The 26,932-nt window shown below is 44.6% G+C and overlaps 2 protein-coding genes across 2 annotated transcripts in view; one reads left to right on the forward strand and one right to left on the reverse strand.

Moving 5' to 3' along the window:
* The window catches only part of SLC45A2 (solute carrier family 45 member 2), a 32,949-nt gene extending 21,910 nt beyond the window's left edge, over nt 1-11,039 (forward strand). Inside the window, exons 4-7 of the mRNA XM_025867425.2 lie at nt 3,330-3,473; nt 4,168-4,291; nt 8,170-8,384; nt 10,756-11,039. Of these exons, the coding sequence (XP_025723210.1) occupies nt 3,330-3,473; nt 4,168-4,291; nt 8,170-8,384; nt 10,756-10,977 (705 nt within the window). The 3' untranslated portion in view covers nt 10,978-11,039. The remainder of the gene's footprint in view (nt 1-3,329; nt 3,474-4,167; nt 4,292-8,169; nt 8,385-10,755) is intronic.
* A 3,049-nt stretch (nt 11,040-14,088) lies between these two features.
* On the reverse strand, nt 14,089-17,825 carry RXFP3 (relaxin family peptide receptor 3). The gene has a single exon (XM_073886889.1). The coding sequence runs from the start codon at nt 17,211-17,213 to the stop codon at nt 15,837-15,839; it is 1,377 nt and encodes a 458-aa protein (XP_073742990.1). The 5' UTR covers nt 17,214-17,825; the 3' UTR covers nt 14,089-15,836.
* Between the last annotated feature and the right edge of the window lie 9,107 nt (nt 17,826-26,932).

The following is a 26,932-nucleotide window of genomic DNA, read 5'->3' on the forward strand; positions in this document are numbered from 1 at the left end:
GCTCAAGAATTTACAGCCCTAACAGGGGCCATAATAAGCCATTTATACCAATACTTATATTCCAAGGTAGAATATACATTTTCCAAAATGAGAGTGGTGGTGCAGTTTGAGAACTGGGACTATTTTTTTTTTTAATGGCAAGAGGAGGCCTGAATTATTTCAGGATTCAAACTGGATCCCATAAAATTCATCTACAATTCCTTCATGCCATCATTGCTTACCTCAATATTTTAGTAGTCTCCTTTTGAGTGTACTCTTGTGAAGTTCTCTTCCCTACTCTTGCTCCTGTGCCTTTTTCATGTATAAATCCACCACCACCCAATCTCTAGTTGACAAAGGTGTACAATACATGGAGTAGAGCAACTCCCAAGGGTTCAGAACTATTGAAAGGACTTCACCAAGGGAATCAATCAGTCACAGAATAAGATGTCAGCTGAATTTTCATTCTGAGTGAAAATACCCAAAGGGCTTTGAATATTTACATTCCCAGCTTTTACAGAACTACTAGGTACAATTTGAAAGTTCATATTTATTTTTGGATGAAAGGAAAACAGATTAACAATGAAAGTAGGATGAAAATTATGTATAAGGCAGAAGCATAAATTAATATTTGGAATGAGGATGAATACTTGCTGGCCACATTCACGTCTCAAAATTTTGCATTTTTGGAAAGAAAAGAAGAAAAGTAAAAATAAATCACTTAGTCTGAGGCATGAAACTCAGGCTGTTGCTGTTGTTGTTTAAAGATTTTATTTATTTTTTTTAAGTGATCTTTACACCCAACGTGGGGCTTAAACCTACAACCCTGAGAGCAAGAGTTGTATGCTTTACCAACTGCGCCAGCCAGGAGCCCCCGCTGTTTTTTGTTCTATACCCTTAGCTTCTTCCTATGGTCAAATAAAAAGTAACAAGTCTTCACTGAGGGTTTTTTTTTTTCAGTCAACATTTATTTTGACAGCATATTTTACATGCAAAAAAGTTATTTTTCCTAATTCCAAAGGAATGTCTATACTTTTTAAATACTGACTAGGCACAGTTGTTCCCGGTTATCTGAAGTTTAACTTTCCACATTTTGGGTACTTGTGGTCAACTGCCATCTGGAAGCAGATGATCCTTCTGATTTATCATCAGAGGGTCAATAGTAGCCTAATGCCATGTCATCCACCTCACTTCATCTCATCCCATCGGCATTTTATCATCCCATGTCATCACAAGAATAATAAGAGTAGGTACAACATAATGATATATTTTGGAAGAGAGAGACCACATTCACACAACTTTTATTATAGTATATTGTTATAATTGTTCTATTTTATGATTGTTGTTAATCTCATACTGTGTCTAATTTATAAATTTAACCTTATCATTAGTAGGTGTGCATAAGAAAAAACATAGTCTGTATAGGTTTTGGTACTATGTGCAGTTTCAGGCATCCACTGGGGGTCTTGGAATGTATCCCTCATGCATAAGGGTGGGGATGAATGTATAAGATCAGTTTAGTCATGGCCAGTAGGTTAAATACTACAAAACTAACAAATTAAAAACTCAATTTATGTACCAAATCTACAATAAGTAAATATATTTTTCCACAATAAATATTGAAGTAAAAAGCATTATTATATAAAGTTAAGAGCTATAAAACAATATGTTGTTATAGTTAAAATAGAAGCTCCCAGGAGACCACCTTATAAATAAACTAGCCAGGACTCAATATCATTATGTCGAGATTCAGAATAAATAAAGATCTGACAAGAAAGACCTATCACCCCACCATGACTGATGTTTATAGTCTCAGTGTCTTAATATTCCCAAGGTTTCTTTCTTCTCTTATATAACAAGATGCTGAAAGCTGTTTTATTCTTTGTATTTCAAAACAGTTGTGTCAATAGTTCAAAATTTCTCATCTTCTCAAGGTTTCTGATACAAAAAAAATAGTGTAGTCTTTGGTTTCAACATAATTTAAGTCTAAATTAAAGAATGTGGGGGGCTGCCTGGGTTGCTTAGTCATTAAGTGTCTGCCTTCAGCTCAGGTCATGATCTCAAGGTCCTGGGATTGAGCCCCACATTGGGATCCCTGCTCCACAGGAAGCCCGCTTCTCCCTCTCCCACTCTGCCTGCTTGTGTTCCCTCCCTCTGTCTCTCTGTCAAATAAATAAATAAAATCTTTAAAAAAAAATAAAGAATGTGGGTATGTGTGTGTATGTGTGTGTGGGTGTCTCCTATATTGTTTTCACCTCTGACTCCACATAGGGCTCATTTATATGTGCTGGCTCATGGCAGGATCCAGAGAAATAAACTGGGAAGCGGTACCTGACCAAGAACAGGGAGCTGATTGGCTCACTGTATCAATTTTCTGTGCTACCTAGCAAATTACCTAGCAAGTTACCTTGAGCAGCTTAAAACCATATTTATTATCTCACAGTCTTATAGGTCAGAATTCTGGGTGGGCTCAACTGGGTTCTCTGCTTAGGGTCTCACAAGGCTGAAATCAAGTTGTTGATGGAGGTTCATTCTCATCTGGAGGCTCAACTGGGGAAGAATCGGCTTCTGAGCTCATTCAGGTAGATTCCAGTTCCTTGTGGTTATAGGACTGAGGTGCTTGTTTTCTTGCTGACTGATGGCCAGGAGTCGCTCATCTCCTAGAGTCCTCTCTAAGGTCCCTTCCATGTGACCCCTTCCACCTTCAAAACCAGTAACCCTTGTGCTTTGAAATTCTCTGACTTCCTCTTCTGCTCCCAGCTGGAGAAAATTCTCTGCTTTTTAAAGGGTTCATGTGATTTGGTTAGAATCACCAGATAATCTCCCTTTTGATTAACTAAAAATCAAGAAATTAGTAACCTTAATTATATCTGCAAAATCCCTCTGCCATGTAACAAACATAATTATGGGGTAACACCAGGGGACAGAGATCATGGGGCCATCTTAGAATTCAGCCTACCACACTTTCAGATTCAAGAAAGCTAAGAATTATAATCATCTAAGGTCTAGCTTAGATCTGTGAGCTCTGTCCTTGTGTAGTTGTTCTGTCACTCAAAGACAGGATGCTACATATCTCTTACATCTTGGCCCAAAGCAAGCCCCATTTCCAGTCCCTTTACCCTTAGGTCTCCAAAGCTTATATTCGGGGCCTGAAACTGCTAAATATCCACACATACTTAACAGAACACCTCCTATGAGACCTCTCCGTGGAAACCTTGGTGCCATGCTGAGAAAGTATGACTCTGTGGGGTAATCGACTGACAGATATGTAACATGGCTGTGTGCTCTGGCTCACACAGCTGGCTGCATGTCTGCACTGAAGGTCACACCTGTTTCATGTTTTATTCCAGACTAGGAAGGCAATGACCATGAAGTCACTGCTGAGGGCGCTGGTGAATATGCCTCCCCACTACCGCTGCCTTTGCATCAGCCACTTCATTGGATGGACCGCCTTCCTATCTAACATGCTCTTCTTTACAGATTTCATGGGCCAGGTAATAAACGTGTCTGTGCACATACTCATTGACTTGCACATCAATCCATCATTCAACACCTGTCGAATTTCTTCTGGGCTCTCCCTTAGGATGGGCACAGTAAGAGTGTAAGGAAGAGTACCTTCAAGAAGCTGTCTTACAGGCAGGAAGTGGAACCAAGTTACTACACCCTAGACATCTCTATGGGACCAGTACTTGATCAAATACAACAGACAGGGAAGAATCAGTGTGAGCTGTAGTAGTCATGGCTGGCTTAATGAAGGAGGTACAGTACGATCCAGGCCTTGAAAGGTGAATGGGAGTTGGACAGAGAGAGAAGAGGGAGAAAACATTCTAAGCAGCAATAGGAATGGTATGCGTGGAGATGAGTCAGAAGCCTGTTGGCTCTATCGGAAGAAGGGTGGCAGGGTTGCCTAAGTCAGGCAGGGGCCAGATGTTAGGCAGAAAGAAGGGTGTTAACGATCCAGGGAAATATTGTTTAGACTTGATGGCATTAGGACTTCCGGAAGGTCCTTGATTAGAAGTATAAAAGGATGAAAGGGGTGATATGGTCATGGGAGAATGAGCTCTGTGTCTTAGGAAGGGCCCCCAGGCAGGGACATGTCACTCCCCAAGGTTGGAGAAGCAGAGTACATGAAAGGGAGTCCCTACCACACTGCATTTGTATCTCAATGGTCCCAAATCTCTCTTTCAGATTGTGTACCAAGGAGATCCCTACGGTGCACACAACTCCACAGAGTTTCTCATCTATGAAAGAGGGGTCGAGGTTGGATGTTGGGGCCTGTGCATCAATTCCGTGTTTTCCTCACTTTATTCTTGTAAGTCTCTTCCTCCTGAAGGTATCTTCTAGAGGGCTCTGGTCTAGCAGAATCTTGGGTTTTATATTTCTATATTTATTTTTTTGCTCTTTAAAATACCAGATCCTTGGGTTCCCTTGGTGGCATAGTCGGTTAAGCATCTGACTCTTGGTTTTGGCTCAGGTCGTGATCTCAGGGTCATGAGATCGAGCCTCATGTCAGGCTCCTCCCTCAGTGTGGAGTCTGCTTCGGATTTTCTCTCCCTCTCCCTCTGCCCCTCCTACTCATGCTTGCTCTTTCTCTTTCAAATAAATAAATCTATAAAATAAAATACCAGATTCTTGATAAATGTATGGAGATCAGGAAAAACTCTTCCCGTAGAAAGGACCACAAGAAGTATCCTTTGCCATACTGAATTCTATGTTATTTTCCTCATTGATTACTTTTTCCTTGTGGTCCATGGGTTCTTGATCAAAGTTCCCTGGAAAATAAAAGGAAATCTTGTAAACAAGATGGTGGAATATTAGATGCACAAGGGCTAGAGTCCCGGTTCTGAGTTTTGATTAGCATCAAGTTTATGTTCTACTGGAATAAGATCATTGGTGGAGTTTCACAGATATGCTTATTAGATCTGTAGATGACAGAACATAGGAGGGATGGTTAATATGCTAGGTGACAGAATTAACATGCAAAGTGACCTTAGTTCAGGTGGGGAGGGAAGTATGTCACAGGAGCACTATTCCAGGATTGAGGATGACAACTTTCTTTCTCAGGTACTAGATTTCCATGGGGACCGGAGTTGATTAATCCCCACTTAGCTAAGTTTTTGTTGTAAAGACATTGCAAACAAAGAGATTTCTGTGATTGGTTTTATTTATTTATTGTGTTTTTTAAAGATTTTATTTATTTTATTATTTGAGAAAAAGAGAGAGAGCATGAGGGGAGGAGCAGAGGGAGACAGATAAGCAGACTCCAAGCTGAGCTCAGAGCCCGATGCAGGGCTCAATCCCAGGACCCCAAGATGATGACCTGAGCTTAAAATGCATGCTATTTTTAGGCCCTTTTGAGCTAAAAGCCCTGTGTACAATATACTATTATTTGAACAGTTTTCTAAAGTTATATTAATATATAAATTTATGGGATCCCTTTTTTTTAAAGTAAGTTTATTTTTTTAATTCTTTTTTTAAGATTTTATTTCTTTATTTGACAGAGAGAGAGATAGTGAGAGCAGGAACACAAGCAGAGGGGAGTGGGAGAGGGAGAAGCAGGCTTCCCGCCAAGCAGGGAGCCCAATGCGGGGCTCGATCCCCATGACCTGAGCCGAAGGCAGACGCCCAATGACTGAGCCACCAGGCGCCCTTATGGGATCCCTTTCACTTGAATTAGAGCTAAAATTTTATTTATAAAATACCAGTCCTTAAGGATCTTCAGGAGCTCTCCATGACCATAAGATAAAGTCGAAGTCCTCAGCCTGACATTCCATGATTTTCAGTTTGGTCCCATTCACACTTTGACCTCTCTCACTCCTGTTCAGATTCACTACCCCTCATGACTCACTACACAGACTTTCTCAGCTCTGGGTATTTCCTACTGCCTTTGGTTTCTCCTTCTCTAGATCCTCTCTCTAATTCCACATCTAGACAACTGCTAATCATGCTTTTAGACTCAGCTCCAATGGGCCTTGTCTGTTAAATCTTCCAAGTTCTTTCCCCCTGCACTCCAACCCACCCTGAGCAGAATCAATCTTTTCCTTCAGTTCAGAGCGCACCCTCTATGTTGGACTCATCACATAACATCAGATGCAGATCTAGAATTTCTATCCAGATGGAGTTTGGCAGGGCAATCTGGCTGCTATGGTGGAGGGTGAGGTATGGTATTTTCAAGTTCCTTTTGCATAGCAAGCCTACTTAGATCCATGAAAATAGCAATATTGAGTACTGAAATGTAGCCAATTTATCATATCTGACACTACTAGTCATAGCTGGTGCTTAAATCTGTCATTTATCTCCAGTCCTAATGAGAGGACCAGTGTGAGGACATAACCATGACTGGGTACTAGACCCAGTGGAGGGTGAGTCAGGTTTACCCTTACACTTAATGATTTCTCTTCATGGATAAAGGATTCTTTGCTTGGCTTTCGGACTTTGTTCTGAAGTTACTTATGTTTCCAAATAGCTCTTTATGCTTCTTTGCCTTCTTCTTGGCAGGCCTACATATTGGATGAGAGCATTTCCCCACTGAATACTGATGGTGTCTTTTAGGTAGTGAGACACCTAGATTACATTTTTTGTATAAATATAATCATTAAGCAAACAGAAACTGACCTAGCTCTATACTGCTTTTTCTCTCAACCATCCCTAGAGGGCTGGTATGAACTTAAAAGAGGAAGCAACGTTGCCCACTTGTCATTTTCAGAGCTTTGACTTCCATGGGATGATCTGAGACAGTATTTAGTCTCATAATTGATTCAAATGTAATACAGATTAGGTTTCTTGTCTCTGTGATGTGAATCCAACAGTTATTTGGACAGACAGGGAGAATTTCATTCTTGAATAGACACATTTCGGTCTTTATCATTCATCCCCTGGGTTCGTGTTCCAGTAGAATGGCCAGGGGAAAGATAGGAAGCCTATGGATGAGAAACAGCTATTTAAAAAAGAAAGACTGAAGTTTTTTTTTTTTTTTTTTTAAGATTTTGTTTATTTATTTGACAGTGACACAGTGAGAGAGGGAACACAAGCAGGGGGAACGGGAGAGGAAGAAGCAGACTTCCCACTGAGCAGGGAGCCTGATGCGATGCAGGGCTTGATCCCATGACCCTGAGATCATGACCTGAGCTGAAGGCAGTCGCTAAATGACTGAGCCACCCAGGTGCCCCAAATGACTGAAATTTTTAAGGGAATTTTCCTACCATGGTGGAAAACATAGGAAAAGCAGGATTTTCAGTTTTTAAGAATGAACTCTACTACAGTACTTTTATGAGCAAGCCAAATTTTCCTGCTGGGAGGGGAACCAGGTTAAGAGATAACCATCTTCAGCCTCATCTGAGCCTGTATTTGTTGAAATGACAATAGCCACCATTAACGGGATGTCTTCTGTGTGCTTGGCACTGGGCTGAGTGATGTCACAAGCGTTGGATCTCATTTGATCCTGACAACAACCACAAAGAAGGGTTTTATTAGTTCCATTTGTTTGTTTAGATTTTTTTTTAGATGAGGAACTTGAGGTTTTGAGAAGTGATGGGAATGGACTGACAGGGAGGGAGCCCGCAATGGGGAGGTGCAGGGTACAGTGAGGGCCCCTCACCAGCCTGGGAAGTGTTGGCAAGTCAGGGAACCTGTCTTTAGACAAAGAACATTTTTGGCTTCATTCTCAGGTATGCAGATGACATTCAAATGGAGGTGGAGGGACCAGATGACTTGGATCATTCTTAAAATCTGGTTGTTTCATTTGCCTCCAACCTGACTTTGGGCCATGGGGCCAAGATAGGCCAGGATTGTTGTTTGTGTCCTGTTAGGTCAGACTCTGTGAATCAGAAGGATCCACTTTTCTTCCATGTCTTGCATCCCCACAGTCCCACAGCCAAGGTGGGCTTTTCCAGCACCTCTTTGCATCCTATTGCTATTCAGCTGCCTGCCAGAACGGCGCCTGGTCCTTACTTGTGGGGAAAAAAACCAACCTAGCAAGGCAATTTCCAGCCCTCTGCATGCACAGGATTTAAAACCGATTCCAAAAGCCAGCTATTTTGAAGCACAGATAAGGAGGTTCTTTTGTTCCTGATTCGGTATCAAAGGAAAGCTCCTAAAAAGAAGTGAATCTTCAAAAGAAAAGATTGTCTGAAATTACCAAATGCTGTGAGGCACTTCCAGCTGTAATTTCTTTCTTTCTTCTCCCCACAGACTTTCAGAAACCTTTGGTATCCTACATCGGATTAAAGGGTCTTTATTTCATGGGGTATTTGCTATTTGGCCTGGGGACAGGATTTATTGGGCTTTTCCCGAACGTCTACTCCACCCTGGCTCTGTGTACCTTGTTTGGTGTGATGTCCAGTACTCTATACACTGTGCCCTTTAACCTCATTGCCAAGTACCACCGCGAGGAGCAGGAGGAGAAGGTGCGTCATTGAACCTCACCGGAAGGCTGGGGGGTTGTGGTAGGAAAGTACAGGGCAAAGCTGGAGAATCAGGGTCTTGAAACAGCAACTCTAAAATGCCCAGCCAAATGTAATGATGGTCTGGCCAAAGCATGACCGCCTTCCCAGCCCACACCCTCCTCCTTAATCGGAAGCCCTGGGCACCTGGAGAGCAGTAGAGCAGGTCCAGTTACCCTCCGGTATCTGATTAGGAACAGAAGGCTTTGTAATGTTGAGAAACAAGCCCACCATGGTTGTCACACAGAGACAAAGAAAGGGGAACCTGGGGACTCTGACGCCTGCCCCAATGTCCTGTGCACCTGCAGCATTTCACCTGCATCAGCACCTGCACCCATCCCAATGGCTGCAAGGTGAATTTCTGGGAATTGTTGGTTAAAGGTAGGAGATTTCCCTTAGAGACCAGATTTTAGCAAGTCAGACCCTGTGTGCAAGGAGGAAAGCTGAGGTTGTAGGTGGTCACCCACCAGCTGCCTCCAGGGAGGCCTGCCCCATCTCTGCCTTGAAGCTCAGGCTGGAGGGCAAGGCACCATGCTGCCCCCCAACAACAGTGGGTTGGGTGTTTCTGCTCTAAGAAGACCACCTCTTCTTTTCAAAAGATGTCACTTTTTCCTCCATGAAAATAGGCATCACCTTTCCTTAGCTGGAGTAGTGATACAAGAGCTAAAGAGGTAACTTCCAGCTCACTCTATCACAGTGTGACGCTGCGGAAACAAATTTTTGTGGTTGCAATGCTCACCGCTTTCTCTATCCCTTGACCTGGCAAAGGCCACAGGGCGAAGTGGCACCAGGAGTTAGAACCTTCCAAACGAGAGTTTGTGGCTGTCCTCACCCGCCCTGGCAATCAGTGTCACTGATGTTCTGATGCACGCAAGGGTTTTGCTGCTAGAGACAATTATCGTGAAGAACCGTCCCTCCTAGGAGAAAGTTAGGTGGTACCAGGGCAAAACACACAAGCTTTGGACTCAGAGAAACCTGGATTCAAATCCTACCACCCCTACTTTGCAGGTGTGCAACACAGGGGGTGTTATTCGTTTATTTATTAAATATCATTTAATAAATATATATCATTATTTTTTAAATAAGTGATATTAAATATCACTTAAAATGAGTTCCTTTTTCGGTAAGGCAGTATGTTCACATGGTTCCACAATGCCAACCATATCCATGCGCACTCCCGAAGTGGCTCCCGCTGACACCTCTCCTCTTTCCCTCCGGGGCCCGTGTGAGCCCCTTGCTAGGTGCTTCTTTATCTTGTTTATCCTTCCAGTATTTTAAAATGAACATCAAGCAAGTATGGATCTGTTTTCCTATCTTTCCTCTCATATTCAAAGTATAATGTGCTTTATTCTGCACAATGCTTTTTTTTTATTTTTTTTTTTTACTTAATGATATAGGAATAATCATTCACACTCTCAGGGCCTGAGCTTCCTAATCAAGCAAATAGGAAAAATAAGCCCACCTTAAGGAGTGGTTGGGAAATGAAGTTAAACAAGGTAGTGCAAGTGGGGTGCCTGGCATCATGCCTACCTAGCACCTGGGAAAGACTCAAAAAATGGTAGTTAGTATTATTGTTGTTCTATGTGGATGATAATATGTGCATCCTGGGAGGAGGGGAGGATGCGGTGAAGCACTGAAGTGACACAAGCCAAAGAATCTTGTGTAAGGCCCAGCACATAAAAGACACCCAATGAATGGCAACATTATCAGCCAGTTCAGACCAACTGCATTCTGAAAGGTTGAAATGTGTGTGTGTTTTTTTTTTAATGTTGCTTTTCCTATGTAGATCTGTGCTTCAATACCCTTCTTATACATATTTGAACTTCTAACACGATGGAAGGAAAGGAATGGCATATTTATTGAGTTTCCATTACATTGTATTTATTGACTTCTTTTTTTTTTTAAAGATTTTATTTATTTATTTGACAGAGAGAGAGAGAGACACAGCGAGAGCAGGAACACAAGCAGGGAGAGTGGGAGAGGGAGAAGCAGGCTTCCCCCCAAGCAGGGAATCCGATGCGGCACTTGATCCCAGGATCCCAGGATCATGACCGGAGCGGAAGGCAGACACTTAACAACTGATCCACCCAGGTGCCCCTACTTATTGAGTTCTTAGGAAGAGATAATTTTGCATATCTTAACCATTTAACCTTCCTAGGCATTAACAGGGGAGTTTAAGACTTGGTCTTGAACAGGTTGCGTAGATGCAACTAAGACCATGGGACCCACAAGCTGAAAGGATTTCCTCTCTGGCTCTTCACAGAAAAAGTGTGCCAACTTCTGCCCTAAAGCACAGTTCCTGTAGATAAAGTGTGTTCCTGTGTTTCCCTTGCAGAGACAGCAGGCCCCGGGAGGGAGCCCGGACGGCAGTGGGAGAGGGCAGGGCCTGGCCTGCGCCGTCCTCACCTGCATGGTGCAGCTGGCTCAGATCCTGGTTGGAGGTGGCCTGGGCTTTCTGGTCAGCAAGGCTGGGAGCGTCATCGTGGTGATCACGGCCTCTGCGTTGGCGCTGATCGGCTCCTGTTTTGTGGCTCTCTTTGTTAGATACGTGGATTAGGTCAATAAACATTGTCCCTTCCCTAGACACAGGGAAGTCCATGGCAGGAAATCAGTCTCTTTTCTGGCTCCGCAGTTTTAGGATCTGCCCATTGGATGCCCTGTGATAAGACCTCAGCCTCAGCGGTCTGCCCACACCTCACTTTCTGCCAGCTCTCTGCACAACAGTCTCCAGGTTTCGGGCATCATTTATCTTAGAAAAGATTGGGCTCTGCCTCCATTCACTGGGGCAAAGGTTGAGTGTGGGAGAGAGCGCCTCCATCTCAGGCTATTTCTGGCCTTGACAAAACTCGAGAAGCAGACTGGTTCTACACCTGACAAATTGGGTTTATTCTATCGTGTGTGTTTTTTTTTTAATCAGAGGTCCATATTTTGTCAGAGGGTCATATTTTTCATTAATTCACCAATACTCAAAATACTGCTGATTTATTTTATGATAATTAATTTACTCAAATTTAATTTATATTTAATTTGCTCATGTAGACAGATAGTCCCTGACTTACAATGGTTCGACTTAACAATTTTTTTTTTTTTTTTACTTTATGATAGTTGGGAAGCAATGCGCATTCAGTAGAAACCCATATTTCAAATTTTGAATTTTGATCTCTTCTGGGTGATATGCAGTATGATCCTCTCTCATGATGCCAGGTAGTGACAACCCAGCTCCCAGTCAGCCTCACGATCACAAAGGAGAACAACTTGGTACATTGACGACCATTCTGTCCCCATATAGCTCTGCTGTTTTTTTCCCCTTTCAGTACAGTATTCAATAAATTGCATGAGACAGTCAACACTCAAAACCACTCCATCTTCCCCAGTCTGCCTTCCTCCCTCTCCATCACATTATCTATCCTAGACCTGCAAGGTCATGACTGAGTTAGAGGAACAATCAGGGACAATCAATACCTGCTCCCTTTCCCGTAAGTGTGGGATGATGATGAGCAAATGCTCAGAGGACGCCAGGTAACTCAGTACCCTACATTTATAAAAGAAACAACACCGAGCTACCTCCCTTGCTTTACCCACCTGTCCTTGGCCTCTGTAAGGTTTAAAAACGGAATTATTTGCAGAGTTCAATGTTTATTTCCTGATCATTTCTCCAAAGAGTGTTCTGGTGGTTGAAGATTTTGAAATCAATGAATGGGTGAGCTAGGAGGGTGACCTGCAGCTGAGGACCATCTTACCTGGACTCCAAGAAGTTAAAAGTCGTCATCTTTGGCCAACCACAGGGCGTGGTCTTTATTATGAGTGAAGCTCTTTTCAGCTGGAGTACTGGATGGGTTGCTGGCATGAAGAAAGGCCCTAGAGCATGCGCCCCCTAACCCCCCTATACATATGCACTCACACACACTCAAATATTCAAATAAACACTCAGCTCTTTCAACTCGACTCCACTGAGGTTTGAACGAGTGGATAGAAGCCAATTTTAAAAGCCTTTAACCACCTTTGGGAACTCAAGTAATTGTTCTCAGTATACCAATGGCATGTTCTCTCTGGGACAAAAATGTTCCATTCCCAGACAAAACAAATACGGGGACACCTAAATTCTGAACAGAAATCCCGGAAAATTCTGTAGAAGAAAAGGAAGCCAAACTGCTTTGCTTCCTGCTTCCCTCACCATGCAGCATTGGTGTGCCAATCTCAAACCTTTAATCATTGCTTTTCCTCAGCTTCAAATGTCCTCTATGTCCCCACCGCCTGTCTAAACGGGCATTCCTGCCCATCTAAATTGTACCCATATTTCTAGGTCCATCTCAAGTACTATTTTGGTGAGGAAGTCTCTGACTGCCCCGCCTCCTCAGCAGAGCCAGGCTTTCTATCCCTTATATTCCCATAGCACTTCTTTTAGGCCTTGCTATGACATTCAACTCACTGTTCCACGACTTACTTACCTTGCGGACATGGCTGTGTCTCCTTCTAGATGTAAAAGTCAGTAGTGTGTCCAGCTGGTATATGCCATCTCAGCACCCAGTACAGGGCTTGGCATGCAACTGGCACTCAAAAAAAAAAAATGTGGCCATTGCCTAGTTCATTTTTTTGTCTTTGTGGTAGACAGAAGTCATGGTTTTTGCTCCCTCCAGCCATGTTCTCACAAGCCCTCAGGTTCAGATGGGGACCAGTTGATTCTTTTCACAGTATTCTTTCATGAAGGCCTTGTCCCTAGCTCCTTCCATTTTTCTAGTGTCCATCACAGCAGAAGCACACACTTCAACAACTTTCCTAAAAACCCCAAGCTACCAACACAGTATTTTATTGTCAGAATTGAAATGGCGAGTTCCTTTGATAAAGAGAATCTCTCAATAAGAGTCTAATATCAACATTATACATGGATACAATGCCAAGCTACTACTCTTTGTTCTTTCTGGGTGTTCACTTGCATGTTTGTTTTGGGGACTTGGAGGGGCTTGCAGTTCAATTTTTTAAAAAGATTTTATTTATTTATTTGAGAGAGAGAGAGAGCACGAGCAGGGAGAGGGGCAAAGGGAGAGAGAGAAGAAGGCTCTCTGTGGAGCAGGGAGCCCAATATTGGACTCAATCCCAGAACCCTGGGATCATGACCTGAGCCAAAGGCAGAGACTTAACTCACTGAGCCACCCAGACGCCCTGCAGTTCAATTTTTATTAGCCCAATTGCTATTTAATATCTGTATCAATAATTTTTCTTCCTAAAGGGCAAAGAAAGACTAATTTGACTACTTTATATATTTATGTTTTAAAGTAAACCCTATACCCAAGATGGGGCTTGAACTTAGGAACCAGAGATCAAAAGTCACATACTCTACCGACTGAGCCAGCCATGGGTGGGTCCCTAATTTGACTGCTTTAAAACAAAAGCATTATTCTGTTTTCTAAAAAAGTTAACTTCTCAAGACTGCTCAGGATTGAGGAAATCAGGAAGCTTTTGTTTTTGTGGCAAAGGTATGAATGCTTAGTAATTGCATTGTGTTGTGTCACAGAAAGCAGGATAAGGGATGCTAGGGCTGTAGATGGTCACACTTACCCTTAAATCTCAGACAATATACATACATTTCCAACAAAATTACAAAAAGATTTACAGTTTGAGAAGTTACTTAAACAGACATGTTTGTATAATGATTATTTATTGTATTAAAATAACCACACCAGTAGATGCCCACATTGCTGGGTTTTTCTTGTTGTTGTTGCTGTTTTACCCCAAGCTAGATCGCCAAAGAGAACAGTAGCACCTCTGTCAAAACTAGCAGTTGGGTGGATAGACTGATATTTGATCCCCATTCTCTAAGCATCCTCAAGAAAGGATTAAACTGCTGTGGCCAGAACAGAATTGTCATAAGAAACATGTCACTCTTCAGAGATGGTTCCCTAGATTGCCTGGGGGGTTCCAGAAGAATTCATAATACTCATTCACTGTGCAGAGCACTGCTTAGAGTAAATGGAACTTGGTTAAGGTGTGTCCTATGGGAAGTCTTACTCCCTACTTTGTCCTCTCCATATCATGAGAAAGAGAGAACCCCACACCAGAAATTCTGGGGATCCCCTTAGAACACGCTCTCTGTACTCTCTTCCCTTTAGGACAGATTTTACTTGAGTCTTCCGTTCCCTTTCCCACCCCACCCCTCCTGTTGAAATTTGGTTCTAGGAATTTGGTTTCCCGGAGCGCCCCCCCCCTTTTCCCCTGCCCCTGCACATTTCTACAGCATCTCTTAGTTTTCTATCTAAGCCTACAAAAACTCTGGCGGAGCCATCCCTCTACTGATTGGTCCCAAGCCGCTATCAAAGGGACATCCGATTCGCGAAGAGTGAGGGCTGGGCGGGGGGGGCGCTGCAGAGACGCCCCCACTCCCAGGCCTGTATACTCAGACCTTGTCAAGTTGCTCCAGGGCACAGCTCACCTGCAGCGTGCAGTGTTTCCAGGCACCCCTCCGCTCTCCGGGGAACCCGGACGTCACGGCTGCCAGCGCCTGGCGCACTCATTTCCTACTCGGTCACCAAGTGAGCACGTCAGCTCCCCTTTTCCTTTAGAGGCGGTGGCCCGAAGAGGTCTCTATTCAGTCCCTCTCATCACACTGCATCCGCTCCCTCCCGCAGTGAGGCCACTCCCCAGCGAATCGATAGCGCGTGTTGGAGACAAGTATTTTGCCTCGGGTGACACCTAAGCGCAGAGTCGCGGTCCGGCTCCCGCAGAGCCACTCGCTCTGTCCGGGATGATAAACGATACAATGCCCCCCTGGGAGGTGCCCCTCTCGCGGTGCCTTTCTCTGGAGGGCGGATCGGGGTGGTCACTACTTTCTTTCGACTCCGAAGAAGTTTCTTACTCGCAAACTAGGTCTCCTGGGCAGCCACGCAGCGAGTCAGATGGCGCTGTGGCGGTCTCGCGTGCCAAGGCTCAAAGGAAAGGTTTTGTAGGCGGCTCCTGCGCGGTTGGATGTACTTTGACGATCCCTTCAAGAGCTCCATAAAAGTGGCTGGAATAAATGCGTTCAATTATCTGCGCACCTTTGGCTGAGCCCCACTTCCTCGTGCCCCAATTTCTCTACGTTCTTGATTCCTTTCCTGCTTCTGGGCGCCCCCCACCCCCGCCCAGTGTTGAGAGCTTAAGGGAGGAAGAGGCGTATGTGGGGAGAAGGGGACGCAGGCTGGTGGCTTGGCCCTGTGAGGTTGACCTCGGCCCCTTTGCCAGCGTCCTCTCTCCACCCGGTTTGGAAGCCTTCCCTCTCCGCGGACAGCCTCCCCTCCCCCGCCTTTTCACAGGCTGCTCCTTCACGCCTTTCCCTATCCTGGTCCCTCCTACCTCTCGATCCCGTGGGCCCCCAGCATCTCCTAATCCCTTTCCCCACTCGGGGAAGGCCACTTTGCAGCGACTGTGCCCCATGGGCCCGAGTCAGTAGGCGGAGCTGCTGGGCAGCAGGTCGTAGTGCCCCCCACTGTAGACCACCACGCCGGGCGGGTAGTAGACCAGGTCAGGCTCCGCGGTCCGGTGGAGAGGTGCCAGGGCCTGCAGCCCCTGATCCTCGGGCTCTGGCTTGGTGGTGGCCGTGAAAGGGCGCATGCTGGTGAGGGAAGGCGACGCGATGCGCCACAGTAGATTCTTGAGCGCTTTGCGGAATTCGCGGCGCACCAGGCAGTAGAGGATGGGGTTGAGACAGCTGTTGGAGTGAGCCAGGCACACGCTCACCGGGAACGCGTATACCTGGCACAGGAAATACTCTTGGCTGAAGGGCACCGCGTTGAACTTGATGAGGATGCTCCAGGTGGTGAGCGCCTGGTTGGGCAGCCAACACAGAAAGAAAGATAGGACCACGATGGTCACTGACTTGGTGACTTTGGACCGTCTACGGGCGCTGGCTGCGGCCAGGCCGCCCCCGGCCGCTGAGGCTCCTCCTTCGGTCCCAGCCACGCGGCCGTCGGAGATGAAGCGCACCAGCAGAAGGTAGCACAGGCTGATGATACACAACGGAAGCAGGAAGGCTAGCAGCACCTTCTGCAAGTGGTAGAGGCCCAGCCAGAACTGTCTGTCTCCGCCCAGCAACTTGTCGGGGAAGCGCACCAGGCACAGCTCCTCGCCCATCACCTTGAAGGTCGTGGAGAAGATGGAGTTGGGTAACGAGGCCAGCGCGGCGGAGGCCCAGATCAATACGCACAGTGCTTTGGCTGAGAAGCAGCGGCTGTCCCCCAGGCTTTGGCCGCAGCAGTCGCCCCAGCCATGCCCTCGGGTCCGGTACCTCTTAAGAGCAGAGGACACCGACAGGTAGCGCGCCACGCTCATGGAGGTGAGGAAGAAGACGCTGGAGTACATGTTCATGGACGTCACTATGGATACGATCTTACACATGGCCTTGCCGAAAGGCCATTTGAAGTCGAGAGCGTTTTCCACCGCCCAGAAGGGCAGGGTGAGTACGAATTGAAAGTCTGTCAGCGCCAGGTTGGTGACAAAGAGGTTGATGGAGGACTTGCGCCATCCGTGCTTACTCTTCATCAGGTAGAGCACCAGCAGGTTGCCGGTCAGCCCCAACGCGCAAACCACACAGTACACCACGCTGATGAAGATCCGCACCCGCGCCTCGGTGTCCGCACTTTCGGCCCGGCCGGTGCCCGGGGCATGCCCCGGCGCCGCGCCGTCCGGCAACTCTAGCCCCAGCTCCCACCACAAGTCCTGGAGCTGCAGCGACGCATTGCCGCTGGTGTTGGCCGCCTGTAGAAGATACGGGATCAGACTGAAGAGTTCTGCGAGCTCGTCTCCTCCAGCCTCCTTATTCATGGTGACTGTCGTGGCGGCAGCGACCACCTGCAAGCGCAGGGGCTTCTAGGTCATGTTCCGGGGTGTGTGTGTGGGGGGGAGTGGAGTCAAGACCAAAGCCAGTCCAACTCTCTGGGGGTTCTGTCCCGGCAAGGGCGCAGGGCGTCCGTGGGAGCTTTCAAAGCCGCAGCTGTAGATAGTTCCTGGAAACTGAGTGCCAAACGCTTTCCCCGCGCGGGGCACACAGCCTTGGACGCTGGAGTTGCGCTTGGCGTCTGTTCCGGAGGGGAGTCCTAGAGCCGAGCAGTGCAGCTTCTGAGGCGAACGGTGGGCGCCCAAGGGTTCCCTGGCCAAGGTCGGAGTCTCCCGGTCCTTGCCGTACGATTCAGACGTTTCCCCACTGCCTTTGTTGGGCACTAGCTTATATCCACCCTGCGCTCAGGAGCGCTACTGGGGGCTCGTTCCTTCTCTTTCAAATACCTTTGTCGGTTCCCTCCGCTGCTGCTTGGACTAGGTTTCTGTCCTTTGAGAGAAAAAGAGAGACAGCAGAGTTCCGTCTACCTCGCTCTGACCCTCTGGAGGTCTTTCGATGTCTACCCAGCTGCCTCGCGCCTTCACCTCTCCGCTGTTGTCAGCTCCCAGTGAGTCATCAGCTGCGGCCACCGGAGTTATAGTTGTACCCGCAAAGCCTTGGCTGCGGGCTCCCAGGGAGCATGCGTATTCCCCGCGCGGGGGGGGGGGGGGGGGTAGAGGGGGCGCTTTCCGAGGTGCTGAACTTCTCCACGCCCGCCTCCGGGAGGAGGAAGCTGTGGGTAGGGGGCAGAGCCCACTAGCTGATTCCCCTTTTCCATTTCCAAGTTTCAGGACATGGTTGTACCCCTTTAGTTTCCTCTGTTGCTGGAGAAAGAGTCGGCTTTGATTTGCGATCCCTTTTTCTTTCTTATTCCCAAACATAACTACAGGTATTAGAAATTTTTTTCTTTCTTCCTTACTCCCACTTTATCTTCGAAATGATCCCATTTGATGAAAGATGGTTCTAAAAATTCACGATCTCTTGCCCATTTTTGTTTTTAAAAGCAATGAGCAACCTCTTCATGCCCAGACTCTAAGTCAGATGATGGGCTTTAACCGTATAGACAAACACAAGCTCCACTTCTCCTTCTTTAATTATCTAAGCACTTTACTTGGTTTGGTGCCTGTGACTGTCAGGATTTTCAAAGCGTCCTCATATAGCAAAACTCTGGGTTCAAGTGTTGCCCTCTGCCTTTGGTATATTCTGATAACTGAAGCTAAGCAGAGACTATATCATTGGTGAGCTGATTTCACAGACACTAGATATCGCCTGTCCAGCCCTCAGGCCAAAGCTCTTCCACAAATTGTTTACCCACATGCACTCTCTTTACCTTGATTCAGTTGGAATAGAGGATTCCATAAGGCTGTTTTTGGACCGCCAGCCCTTTCCTTTAACTACTATTATAATATTATAATCAGAACTCTTTAACAAGTGTTTTTCAGACCAAAGGAAGTAAATGCTAAGGAATCTTCTAAGTTATTTTGGACACGGGGAACCAGTGTAAACCATTTTAATTCTCAAATTGTAGTTTATTTAAATGCCAGTTCAACTGCTCTAGTGTAAATTGCACCTTTTAGGGTGGACTTAAGAAATTTGAAATATTTTCCTCACTGTCCCCAACGAAACTGAGACAAAAGTATCTTAAGCATGGTTGTTCTCTCTCCTGCGAAGTCCACAACTTTACTTACAGAAATCGAGAGGATGTGACTTTCAAGCAGAGGAGATAGTAAAATACTTAGTTAAAAAAAGAAATGTGGTACCCAAAACATATGAAGGGAAATCAAAACAATCTGGATTCCAAAGCCAGAACCCAGTTCTAAGCAGAGAACACTCTTCACTAGAGACTCTGGATTTCTCCACTTGCCTGCTAGAGGGCGTCAGGGCTTTAGTAAAGAACGAACCAAAACCAAACCACCTTTGAACTGTTCTAATCTGGAGAAGCTCAGCCCTGCTCTGATTATTGCTCCCAAACCACAGGTTGCCTCTGTGGACACCTCTTATCTCTGTTTTAGTAGTCTCACCTTCAAGCTCACTTTCACTTCGTGTTTTACAGTTCTTTATCCATCAAATTTTTATCTCTCCTTTCTTAAAAAAAAAAAAGTAAAAAAAAAAAAACAATTTTTCAAGGTGCTGTTGAAAAACAAGGAAGACTAGGGCATACCCTGACAGCCCTTTGCCTTGGTTTTCACATTCGCATATGGAAAGAATTATAGTTTTCAAATATTCTGAGGATAGGTACTAAGCAGGTGACATCAGAGTCAGGTGGGCAGCTTGCTAAAGATATAAATTGCAATTCTCCCCCCAGCCCCACACTGGCCCAGAGATTCTGATTCTCAGTGGATTTGGAAAAGGGCCCAAGACTCTACGTTTTTAAAGCATTCTTCCAGATGATACTAATTTTTTCCCCAAGTTTGGGAACATCTGGACTTTTATTTCTTTTCTAACATTCCATTTAAAAAATATTAAGTCTCCCAAAGTAATTAATGTCCAGTGATGGTTTATCGCACACTAGGATTGGAAGCAAAGGAAGAGAAGGAGGTCTTGGCAAGTTTCCCTAAAATCACATTTGGGCCCAACAATGATATTTTCTTCACTGTGGGACTGGGATGGCCATGTGCTCTTGAGGTACGCCAGGCCTTGAATACTAGCCCACACAACTCAGATTGAGCCCTCAGGAGAGGCTGTTCCCAAGTGCTACTCTCCAAGAATGCTGCCAGATGCTTCTGAGCCTAGAATGTTCTTCATCTCCAAATCTGCTCTCTGAAAATGAACCAGAGATCATGTTCAGGAATTTATAGTATCACTTAACTAAGCCTTTGTTATGGAAGCAAAAATCCCCTTTCAAATATGAAATGAACTTTTCCAATATGAACTAAAGATATTTTGGATCATTTATCTTAAAAGCATGGGCCATGCTTTTCTTAAACATCATCTAAAAAATTCAAGGAGAGAAACATATCAGTTGTGGTCAAATATCACTTAGGTATATAAGATCATAATCCAAATAATGTAGTATATAACTAACAGGTAAGTAAGGGCCAGGGTGTGAGTTTGGGGAAGCCTGTTATCACATGGATTGTTTGTTCTAGGTAGACTGCAGCAAGACAGAACTTGAGCTGGATCTAAATGAGGAGACAGGAAATTACAAGAGTCAGGTTAGAGAGGAGATATATAATCTTGATTCTGGGATTCTACAAAGCCAGGTGGGTTTTCAGAGAAAAGAATCTATTCTTTCAAGATTCTTTTGGAATATGTGCAGATACCCTTCCCTGTGCATTACTTCTTTTCAGTCTGCAGATATCCCAGATTTTTATTTTACCATAATTATGAATTGAGTTCCTAATAGGCACAAAGCAATGTGTTAGGTGTTTGGATATATAACAACAAAAACAACAATGGCACAATATGAATGATAATAATAGAAACAATGATAACAACTCATACTTCACATTTATTTGGACACTATTATTTTCCTAGGGTTGCTGTAACAAATTACAACAAAACAGGTGGTTTGAAAAGACAGAAATTTATTATCTCAAAATCCTCGAGATTAGAAGTCAGAAATCAAGGTGTTGGCAAAGTGGGTTCCTTGGCGACTCTGAGGGAGAAAACATCCCATGCCTCTCTCCCAACTTCTGGTGGGTTTATGTTGATTTCTTGGTTTGTAAGTGCATCACTGTCATCTCTGTCTTTGTCTTCAGATGGCATTCTTCTTTCTGTGTATATCTTTGTATCTCTGTTTTCTCTCTGTAAGGACACTAGTCATTGAATTAGGGTCCACTTTAATCTGTAGGACCTCATCCTAACTAATTACATCTGCAAAGAATGTACATTTACATTTCCAAACAAGGTCACATTCACAGGTACCAGGGACTAAGACTTGGACATATATTTCTAGGGGACAAAATTTTACCAACTACAGGTAACAACTGTGTGCCCTGTGCAAAGGGTTTTATCTGAATCTTTTCACCTAGTACTGAAAACCAGTGAGGTTGATACTACTATCACCCCAGATCTGATTTTCAGCCTTTAATGCTCAGAACTCCAGAGCTGCATATCCAACTGCTACTTGGCACTTCTACATGGTTGCTGATTCCCTTCAGATTTCTCAGTCTTAGTCTAAGGCATTACTGTTCATATAACTGTTTGAACCAAAACCCCAAGAGTAGTTCTTTATCTCTCAGTTTTTCTTACACCAATTTAACTCAATCTAGAAGGTCTTGTTAGCATGTTCTCAAGAGCAGAAACAAAAACAAACCCCCCAAATTCCTGAATCTATTTACTTCTTTCTATTTTTCCATTTCTCCCTGTGTTAATTATCTCTTGCCGAATAATAATTTATGTTAAAACTTTACGGCTTGAAACAACAAATATCATCTCACCATTTGTTTAGGTCAGGAATCCAGGTGCAGCATAAGGTCATTGGCTCAAGGTCTATCATAGGGTTGCAGGCAAGCTATCAGCTGGGGCTGTGGGTTTATTTAATAAATTTAGTGGTAGGGAGGGGGATTCATTCAGAAGGTTGTTGGCAGACCTTGATCTTTCACTCTGTGGGATTCTCCACAGGGCTGCTTCACAATATGGCATCAGGTTTCCAGCAGGGTGAGTGATGTGTGTGTGTGTGTGTGTGTGTGTGTGTGTGTGTGTGTGTGAGAGAGAGAGAGAGAGAGAGAGAGAGAGAGGAATTGGCATGAAAGCTATAGTGTTTTTATGATCTAGTAAAAGTGATACTCCCACCACTTCTTCCCTGTTTTATTCTTTAGAGGCGAATCAATAAGTCCAGGGGCACCTGGATGGCTCAGCCAGTTAAGCGTCTGCCTTCGGCTCAGGTCATGATTCCAGGGTCCTGGGATCGAGCCCCGTGTCAGGCTCCCTGCTCAGTGGGGAGCCTGCTTCTCTCTTTCCACTCCCCCCACTTGTGCTCCCTCTCTCTCTGTCAAATAAGTAAATAAAACCTTAAAAAAAAATAAGTCCAGGCCACACTCAAGGAGAGGGGAATTATATAGGAATATGATTACAAGGAGGCAGACATCATTGGGATCATCTTGAAACCTGACATAGGGCAGGTTGTCACAATATCCAGCAGGAAACAGAAGTTGAAGTCCTACTTAACTGAGTGGTTATCTCAACAGCTCCGCAGTGCTGGGACAATAAAGACTGAAATTCAAGCTTAGTAAAGTGGAGGGGAGTAAGTAAACAGTCTAGGCTTTCAGTCCAAACCCCAAAAGAGGAACATCCTAAAGGTAGGTTCTACACTCTGTTCTCAACATCCTGAAAATACACACTTTCTTCAAATACACATAAAACATTCACCAAGATAGGCCACTTGCTGGGCCAAAATCAAGACTCAACACCTTTCCAAGGGTTGAAATCATACAGAACATGTATTTTGAGCACAGTGGAATTAAACTAGATATCAACAAAAGAATAACTATAAGGCCTTGAATGTTTCAAAATTAAGCCACACATTTTAAACAACCCTGATTAAAGAACTAAAATATAAAATGTTATAAAATAAATTATAGAATATTTTAAAGTAAATCATAATAAAACATGGCATCAAATTTTGAAGTGCAATCAAAACAGTGCTTAGAGGGAAATTTATAGCTGTAAGTGCATATTTTTAAAGAGAAAAGAGGTTGGGGCGCCTGGGTGGCTCAGGCGTTAAGCGTCTGCCTTCGGCTCAGGTCATGGTCCCAGGGTCCTGGGATCGAGCCCCACATCAGGCTCCCTGCTCGGCGGAGAACCTGCTTCTCCCTCTACCACTCCTCCTGCTTGTGTTCCCTCTCTTGCTGTCTCTCTCTCTCTCTGTCAAATAAATAAATAAAATCTTAAAAAAAAAGAGAGAGAAGAGGTTAAACATCAGTGATCTAAGCTTCCAACTCAAAATCCTAGAGGAAGACAAACACTTTAATTCCAAAGAAAGAAGCAGCATGGGTATATTAAAGATAAGAGCAGAATATTTGGACAGCCCCTGCTATGTCAGGGATTAACCTTCTAGTTGCTGACTCAGAGAGAGTGGGTGGAGGAGGTGTCAAGAGAAGACCAGAGCAGCCAAGGTGGGATTACTCGGGAGGCTTTCAGCATATCCATAAAGGAGAACATTTATTTCTGAGGACAAAGAGAGAAATGAATAGTCTCATAGTAAAACCAGAGTCTGTTTCCCAATTCCAGGTGGGAGTTAGGAGAGGAAGCCAACTTTTTAATGGAGAGGTGTGTCCATGGGTCTCAAAGCAGGTCATTCCCAGAACATTTGCCACTAAGTCTCCCAGCCACCCACCCTCGGATCAAATATTTGTTTATCATTTTTATCTTTGAGGGAAATGCAGTAATAAATAAAACAGTCCTTGTATCTATAGTTTATAATCAAGGGGGAAATGAATGATAAGGAATCATGAGATTCATTAACTTGAATCTCACTGTGTGAAATTCAGCTTGGCTGCCTGCTTTCTAATTCACCACTTGACAACATCAGTTCTTTCTATGAGTCTTTCGCAGATTTCTCTTTGCCTTACATACTAGTCCATGTATTCAAAAAACATATCCTGTGTGCCCAGTTTTCTCACATTGGGTTTCAAAGACTCCGTCAGTCTATCCATACACATATCAGTCCTCTCACCTTCAAAAGAGGAATCACAACATCTTAATCGGATCACAGCCACCACTTCACTGCAGGAAGCGGTGACTGAATCAATACAGACCTTTGCTCTTGGAGGCCTCTCAGGACACTGGGGGCAGATTTAATAGGACAGCAAACAATCAACTAATAGTTGAGTCAGTGTTATCTGCAACACTCAGAGGGGCTGTGAAGCAACAGAACAGGCCTTCTTATTGCCAAGGAGGTCATCCTGGTGGGCACTGTTTGGACAGTGTGGCCAAGGTAGAGAAAGGTGTTCACAGAGGCATCTAGCCCTCGGCTAGCTGTCCCCCGGGGCCTCATGAAAGGGTCTCTGAGAGCACAGAGTCTGGCTTTCTGTGCTCTGAAGACCAAAGGGCTGCAAATACTCATCTTGTGGCTGTAGAGATAACCTACACCTCTGTCTGGCGGAGTGGACAAGCTATGTTGAAACTCTACAAAACTATACAGAGAAGTTCTATCTTTATCCAGGCTTAACTTCAAAGCCCATTTGTCATGATTTTCATGTGTATTTTTTAAAGTCACTTTATCCTGAGGAGAAACATATACTGTCCATTGAAATGAGATTGTTGGAGAACTTAGGGGCCTTGCTTCCTAAGTTACAAGGAAATATCTTCAACAGGAATTAGGAGTATGTATGTGTCTGCCTGATTTTAGGCTAGGTGTTGCTGACCAAGTTTTTGCTCCATCGGTTTTCCAATGACCAACAGAGAAATTGGTGACAAGGTGAACGAATGGGCCCACAGTGGTAGATCCCTACAATGGAACACTGTGCAGAAATGAAAAGGAGCAGAACACTAGGGCAAAGAACATCCAAATAATGATGCGGAGTAAAAGAAGGCAGACAGAAGTTAGTTTATGCTGTATGAGTCCCCTTACATGAAATTCAAGGAATTGCTAAAGAATGTCCGGTGTGACAACAGGGGGGTGACTACCTGTGGCTGTGGGGTCATGCCAGTAGGGACAGGAGGAGGGGACTGCACAGGAGCAGGAAGAAATTGCTGGTGTGATCCATGCACACCAGCACACACACCACATGTGCACATGCACATACATATGTCAAAATTTACTGTGGCGATGGCTTCACAGGTGTGTATGTATATACTTGCAAACACATAAAATTGTATACTTTAAACATGTGCCGTTTATTGCCTGTCAATTGTGCCTCAATGACATAGAAAAAGGGGGGTACTCTTATGGTATATCTTTATTGCTACCTGAACTAATCTCATTTACTCATTTCGAAGTTTCTTGGGGACATAGCTGATCTGCTCTCAATGACCCCAGGAGGCTAACAGAAAGCAGTGATGAATATCAGGGCAGTGACCCTCCGGGACCAGGGCAGGAGCTCTCCTCTGAGGACGGGAGTGCCAGCCCAGGCTACCCATGGGCTCTTGTTGACCTCAGTGGGCTAAAAGGGTGTTAAAAGTGGGATAAACTAGGATCGTGAACCTTCCTTGGCACTTTCATACCTTCCTGACACTGCTTTCCATGAAAGAATTTATGATTGGTCAGATTCCAAGGACGTTGATTGAGCTACATTTATTAGTGGGTGCAGTTACTGTTTCTTAACCAGATGAACTCAATCTTTCTCTTCCATTTTTTTCTTCTGGGCAGCAGAGTATGTAAAGCCTGGACTTTTCTCCCGTCCTTGTTCCAGTGTGAGCTAGTGAATAACTCCTCCTTGAAACGCTTTCCACTTGATTTTGAAGATACCACACTCACCATTCACTCTCTTCTTATTTGGTGGGCCACTCCTCAGTCTCCTGTGCTGATTTCTCTTTATTTCCTGGGACTCTAAATATTGGTGCTCTCCCAGTGCCTTAGCCTGTTTGGGCGGATATAATAAAGATGTCAAAGACTGGGTCGCTTATAAACAACAGAAATTCATTCCTTACAATTCTGGGGGCTGAGAAGTCCCAGATCAAGGCCCTGGCAGAGTCAGTGCCTGGTGAGAGCCTGCTTCCTGGTTCACAGACGGCCAACTTCTTGCTGGGTCTTCACACGGTAGAAAGGGTGAGGGAGCTCTCTGGGCTCTCTTTTATAAGGGCACTAATCCCATTCGTGAGGCCTCCACTCTTATGACCTAATCACCTCCCAAAGACCCCACCTGCCTATGCCATCACATTGGGGTTTAGGATTTTAACATATGAATTTTGTTTATGTGTAGCGGTGGCGGGGGGGGGGGGCAGATATTTAGTCTATAGCACCCAGAGCACAAGCCTCATGTCTTTTTTCTTCTCCGCTACATGCATACATACAATAGGTATTCACATTCCATTTCAAAGCTACTAATATCATCCAAATACCTATGATGACTTCCCAACCTGAACCTCTCTCTGAACTCCAGACTTGTATATCCAATGGTCTACTTGACATTTCCTTTCAGATATCTAAAAGACATCTTAACATGTCTCAAACTGAACTTCTGACTTTCCCCACTCCCACCATTTTATTCTACCTTCCGTCTTCCCCAACTCAATTATGGGCAACTCTAAACCTTGAAATCCATCTTGAGTTCTTTTTTCTCACACATCCAATTGATTAGAAAGTCTTGTTTTTTTTTTACCTTCAAAATAAATCTGATCAATTTTCACCATGTCTTCTGCTACCACCTGATGTAATCCATCATTATCTTGTACCTGAGTTAATTCAGTGGCCTCCTAACTGCTCTTTGTGCTCCTCCTTTTCCCTCTACAGCAGCCCAAGAAAACTTATAAATCCTAGGTCAATTCTTGTCACTCCTGTACTCAACCCCCCCCCATCCCCAATGGCTTCTTAAAGTGCTCAGGGTAAAATCCAAAATCTTCCTTGTGGTCTCTAAGTGCCTTCATGACCTTCCCTTCTCCTGTCTATCAGCACTCTGCCCTTGTTCACACCCTATAGCCACAACAAACACTTTGCTTCCTCTTGAGCTCTCTAAGCACATTCCTACTTATTCCCAATTGAGGGTCTTTCCTATTACTGTCTCCTTGGCCTGGAATGTTCTTCTCCTAGATACTTATTTCATCCAGATTCTTAATGCCTTCC

Source organism: Callorhinus ursinus, unplaced genomic scaffold (genome assembly GCF_003265705.2).
Source record: "Callorhinus ursinus isolate GAN/ISIS: 27379988/994484 unplaced genomic scaffold, GSC_fseal_2.0 scaffold3, whole genome shotgun sequence".
NCBI lineage: Eukaryota > Metazoa > Chordata > Mammalia > Carnivora > Otariidae > Callorhinus > Callorhinus ursinus.

Coding starts and splice junctions, on each gene's coding strand:
- RXFP3 (XM_073886889.1), bottom strand. CDS start 17,213: ATGAATAAGGAGGCTGGAGGAGACGAGCTCGCAGAACTCTTCAGTCTG.